At 29.4% G+C, this 5,473-nt stretch overlaps 2 protein-coding genes across 2 annotated transcripts; both read right to left on the bottom strand.

The window, feature by feature from the left end:
- Positions 1-1,054: 1,054 nt before the first annotated feature.
- On the bottom strand, positions 1,055-1,778 carry LOC122608502. The gene is made up of 2 exons (XM_043781604.1): positions 1,628-1,778; positions 1,055-1,513 (listed from the first exon to the last, which is right to left on the bottom strand). The coding sequence occupies exons 1-2, from the start codon at positions 1,704-1,706 to the stop codon at positions 1,272-1,274; spliced, it is 321 nt and encodes a 106-aa protein (XP_043637539.1). The 5' UTR covers positions 1,707-1,778; the 3' UTR covers positions 1,055-1,271.
- A 2,791-nt stretch (positions 1,779-4,569) lies between these two features.
- On the bottom strand, positions 4,570-5,193 carry LOC122608743. The gene is made up of 2 exons (XM_043781836.1): positions 5,004-5,193; positions 4,570-4,908 (listed from the first exon to the last, which is right to left on the bottom strand). Exons 1-2 carry the CDS (start codon positions 5,086-5,088, stop codon positions 4,670-4,672), a joined length of 324 nt encoding a protein of 107 aa, XP_043637771.1. The 5' UTR covers positions 5,089-5,193; the 3' UTR covers positions 4,570-4,669.
- Positions 5,194-5,473: the final 280 nt, after the last annotated feature.

The raw sequence follows: 5,473 nt of genomic DNA on the forward strand, positions 1-5,473 counted from the left end.
GCTAAGATGTTATATTGATTAGGACAATTTGCTATAGAGAGAAACTCAAGTGAATTAAAATGAAACCAAAAGATAAATTTTAAAAAAAATAATAAAATTGATTGAAAAATTCAATGAATTATTCTGTTTGTTATATGGTCTAAAAAATGAAAGAAAATAATATCTCTTATTCTATTTCCTTTACCAAAACATACCCTAAAATTTCTTAGGTTGTAAGTTGTAACAGCTTATTTTTCTATCAAAATTGTGTTTTACGAATTCTTGATTTGACAGAAGACATAAATAATAATGCTAATATATATATATATATATATAAGGGGGAAGTGAAGGTGGCATTGGCTTACACCTAACTTAGATGAAAAACCTCTCACATATTAATTTTTTATTCCATAAAAATCAGGGCTCATCATTTATTCATTAATATTAAAATATTAATATGTGAAAGGTTTTTCACTCAACTTAAGTGTGTGATAACCCCACACTCACTTTTCCCTACATATAAACTAGTTCAAATACACGTACGATGTACGTACGGTAGCTATATAGACTGTATTATAAAGAAATTTTGAATATGCATGCCTCCTAATTTGTGAGAATGAAATAAATTGTGGTTAAAGTAAATCAATTATCAAAGCTAAGTTATAATAAACAGTAATGATAAGTATATATATGTTTAGTTAAAGTTTTAGATTTATTTTAAGTTTTTACAATCACATCAAAATCGGAACTTGTAAGTAGTTGATAACAGCAAATTATAACCTTGTGAATTTTGGATCGTAACCTCTAAACTTTAAAGTATTCATGTTAATAACTTATTTGAAGTAGTAATATAAGTAATAGGAGTTGAAGAATTGAGAAAGAAAAAGAAATAATCTTACTAATAAAAATGATCAATCATGTAAGATACGTTATAATGTGTTTTGTATCTATAAGTCAAGAGTTACAGTTCAACTCTAAGTTTAATAAGGAAATTGAAGCTATATACAACTAAAAATGCCAATTTAATAAATAAATTAAAAATACTCGTATCGATCAAGGATTATGCCACATGTTGTTTCAAAAACATGTCAATCATGTTTTAATTTATTGGTAGATTTCATGATAAATCAATCACAACCACAATATGATTGTATACACACATAAGCAATCACAATATCTGCTTAAGTATACCATCCAATTAAGCAATTAAGCATATTATGAAAACATACAACACACCATGAAAACCAAAAACCAAGAATAGACCATAACTGCAGTGTTCACATACCAACTATCTAGAAGTCAAAAACAAGCATCATACACATCAAAATAACACTCATACCCATATATGAAATGCATGCAGGCTTTGTAACTATCATTGAAACTGCTTTGTTTTCCTTAGTATTGGGAGGACGATTATTCTGACCACCATATGAACCTTTCCCCTTATTCGCCTTCGATGATACATATACGTCTCGTTTCACGCCATCTTTTCTATCAATACTATTTCCATTCTTATGGGTTGTATGTGTCTCCTCTACATGATGTAAACATAGAATTAATTAATACCTTATAATGGATTTGATTATATAAGAAACCTTTTGGTAAACAACTTACTTTTTATTTAAAGTAAAAAGTTAAAATTTCTTACCATTGAGTTGAAAAGCCAGGCCACATATGAATTGTGAAAATATAACAAGGAAGAAGAATGCAAGGATTTTGGACTTCATGTTTAGAATATGGCTGATGCATACGGTTTAATTTGCTAGTATATGATACTTAATATTTTGATTTCGATATAAATAATTGTGGAATGTGAACACACATGGGTATTTGTTCTCTTTAAAATGGGAATAATATAAAGTTGAGTAAGAAAGAAAGAAAGAAAAAACGATAAGAAATCGAATAAGCCTTTTTTAATTGAAACATTAAGCACAAGGATATCAATCTTTTGACAGAGTAAAAATATGAAGTGGGGAAAAGATGTTTTTCTGGCAATAAAATTATTAGACTTTAATTTTAGTTTTAATTTTAATATTTAAAAGATGGCTAACCTTTTATATTATTATTATGGGTTTTGTTAGTTACAGCCCTTAGGGTTGTCAGTAAAAACTAATTGGGTGCATTAAAATTTGTACCTTGTTGTTAGAAAAATCAGGGGACGGTTTTTAATATATAATGTACAAGTTTTTAAACATGTAATATGTTGTTAGTGACAACTCTTAGGGCTGTCATTATCATTTTTCCTACTACTACTACTACTATTATTATTATTATTTTATTATTATTATTATTATTATTATTATTATTATTATTATTATTATTATTATTATATAAGTTTTAGGTAAAATAAAATAAGTAATAAAGTAAAAGCCCCGACTACAAACTTACAACTCTAACTTTCAACTAGCTAGTTTACCAGATATACCCATAAAATCTACCCAAAGTTTCATGTTTAGTTCTTGACATCAAAACAATATTTATTCATAAAAATTTATTAGAAAAACAGCTTTTATAAGTTAGAACTACTAAATTTTTCAAATGATGATTCTACCAATTTGTGTTTTTATTTTTAAAGATTATATATTTTTATGCCATATAGACCATTATTTTCCCTTTACTGTTGTTTATTTTAACAAAGTTTGTTAGTTGTTACGTATTTCTTCTTGTCTTTTGTTGTAGAAAACAAAAACAGTCTTGCTGAAATGCTGATTTTAGTATGGGCCGAATAGGGCTGGTAGACTTCAAGTCCAGCCTTATTGAATAAAGTTGGTTTAACCTATTATTTAATACTGGGCTACAGGTCATTGAATAAAGTTGGTTTAACCTATTAATCAATACTGGGCTACAGTTCATGATCATCTAGGTCTAAGATTTATTAAATCGCTAGAATATAACTTCAAACTTATAAGGAAAATGTTCAAAATTTCAAATCATTAGCATTTGTATTTAGGAAGACTATAATTCACCAAAAAAAAAAAAGACAATTTCAGGAATGGGAAAGATCGTGATCCATCCACTATCTTTTAGCCGTAAGGCCGGTGCTTATAGGGAGTCTTGGCGAGCGTCCAAGAAGCTCCAAGACGCGGACAGTTATAGACACCAATCGTCCTTGTGGAGCGTCTTTGGATGGGAGTCCTCACAAAGAAGATGAAGGACGGACATGTGTGGGGTCGGCAGCAATTTTCTATCTTTTTTTTTTGTTTTATATATGTGTGGGGTATATATAGATGTATTTTTGTGTGTGAGATAAATTATAAAATAATTGATGATGTCGAAAGAAGTTTCAAGAAGCTTTTCTTTATAGACAGTGAGTGTCCTGGGTAGAGTCTTGGTGATTTGATGCTGAGTTGGCAGACAAGAAGTTCCAAGAAGCTCCCCTTATAAGCACAGGCCTAAGTTGTTATGCAGTATAATTATGTGAAGTGTATTTGGTGTTATACGGCTAAAAAAAAATATCATGTATGGATCACCGCCTTTTTGGGAAGGATTGTGCATGTTGCATTATTAATTCTTTATTAAACATAACATGAAATTTTTTGGGTTTCCAGTAAATCACACGATTACAGTAACTAGCCTGATGACAACAAAATCATCAACTTTAAATTATAACGAGCTATCAAATAAACTTTATTAAATTGAGCTATCAAATAAACGATAACTGATAGTATATGTACATAGTACACAACGAAATAGATAAGATAAAATCAAAAAGTATAACGAAAACCATATCAAAGACGGACGGGAAAATTTTAAATTGAAAATGACATTAAATAAACCCCTTGGTGTTAAACTGGTAATGTATCAAAAGGAGGATTGTGGTGATTGTGCTTCGACACGAGTGTATTAAAAATAACAAAGCAACAAAAAAGAAACTTTTGACTATTTGTAAAAGCTTAACAAAAATCATCAATTTTCTAATAACCACGTACTATTAACTATATAATAAAAAGAACTAGTATATATTGCCGGATAATTAAATAGTTTATAATTTTTGTTATTCTTACATTATTTTGATGTGGTTTTTTGGTAGTGGATGTCAGGAATTAGTACGTATAGAAAAGTAAAGAAAAAAAAATTGAGGTGCAACTTGGTTTCCGCTATAATATATATTTGAATTTGAATTTAAATCTTTGATCGAGCCTAAATTAAAAGGCCAATTACATATTGGTTGTAAATCATTAATAGCACGTTACTCGCGCAGCACGCTGAAGCAATAATGGCGACGGTAAGATGTTGGAGGTGAATGATGATTGATGGTAGCGGTGAGATTGAGGCGGCGGTGAGATTAGGGTTAGGTTTATCTAGTTATAATAATGTTATTGAAAGATTATTGTAGATATTTTAATTAGGGGATAGAGGATATATGATGTAATATGTGAGAGGGTATTTTATAGTTTTAAGATTCTTAAAATTAAAAGAGGAGATTTGAGGCCATAATAACTTAAAGTATTACAGATTATAGATAATCGAATTTAAAGAATATAAATATCACATCAAACCCACAATACTATAACCAACATATAGTCATGATATGCATTCAATAATCTTTAGTATAAACCTAATCTAGCTAAAAAAAAAAACATGTAGAAATTAAAAGAAATCTAGCTAGTACATAAAATAAACTGCATGGAAATTAACAATATGAAAAATACAACACAAATAATATTGGGGATTGTGTATATCCATGATCTTAGAAGTTTAAAACAAGGATCATACTTAAGAAAACAGCCCCAATAATAATAATGTTTGAAGGTGATGATCTTATGAGCATTGATGTTGCTTTGTTTTTCTTAGTATCGGAAGGACGGTTGTTCTGACCACCACTTGAACCCCTACCACCAGTGGCCTTCGACACGACTAATTCTTCCTGTTTCAAGCCTTCTTTTCTACTATGACTACCCCCATTCATGTCAATAATGTCTTTCTCCGCTACATAATTAACATACAAAATGCTTATAAAAATCGTTTGCATGTTAACATATGTTAAATAACAAATAACTATATCTAAGAAGAAACTTAATTACCTTTGGATTCAAGAGCAAGATTGGATGTGAATTGAGAACATAGGAGAATGAAGAAGAAGAATAATGCAAGCATTTGGAACTTCATTTCTCGATCTCTAAAGTGGTTTATGGATGGATGGTTGCACTTGGTCTTTCTGAAAACTTTTAAGTTAGTGTATATGGGAATAGTTGTGGCTTGGCTACATATAAGGAGTTGTTGTAATGAAATTGGAATGGAATAAAGTGAAGTTGAGTAAAAAATATATAAAGAAGTGAAAAGAAAAGAAAAAACACAGCCACACAGGAGAATAAACCTTAATTAGTGCCAACATGACGCACATGGGGTATCCATAAGTTTAAAACTAGGTAGAATATGTAAAGAAAAGTAGAAAACCATATAATCTAATGTAACTAATTAATGTAGGGCTATATCTATTTGATAAAAGCTTATGTTTTTTGCAAAGAAAGTATCAGATTCAATCATAACTCAA

The sequence above is a fragment of the Erigeron canadensis genome, chromosome 7 (genome assembly GCF_010389155.1).
Source record: "Erigeron canadensis isolate Cc75 chromosome 7, C_canadensis_v1, whole genome shotgun sequence".
In the NCBI taxonomy this organism is placed as follows: Eukaryota; Viridiplantae; Streptophyta; class Magnoliopsida; order Asterales; family Asteraceae; genus Erigeron; species Erigeron canadensis.

Excerpts from the sequence above, each read along its gene's own strand:
- LOC122608502 (XM_043781604.1), bottom strand. The coding sequence starts at position 1,706 with ATGAAGTCCAAAATCCTTGCATTCTTCTTCCTTGTTATATTTTCACAA. Across the intron at positions 1,514-1,627 it reads CCTGGCTTTTCAACTCAATG|AGGAGACACATACAACCCAT; the intron begins GTAAGAAATTTT and ends TACATCATGTAG.
- LOC122608743 (XM_043781836.1), bottom strand. The coding sequence starts at position 5,088 with ATGAAGTTCCAAATGCTTGCATTATTCTTCTTCTTCATTCTCCTATGT. Across the intron at positions 4,909-5,003 it reads TCTTGCTCTTGAATCCAAAG|CGGAGAAAGACATTATTGAC; the intron begins GTAATTAAGTTT and ends TTAATTATGTAG.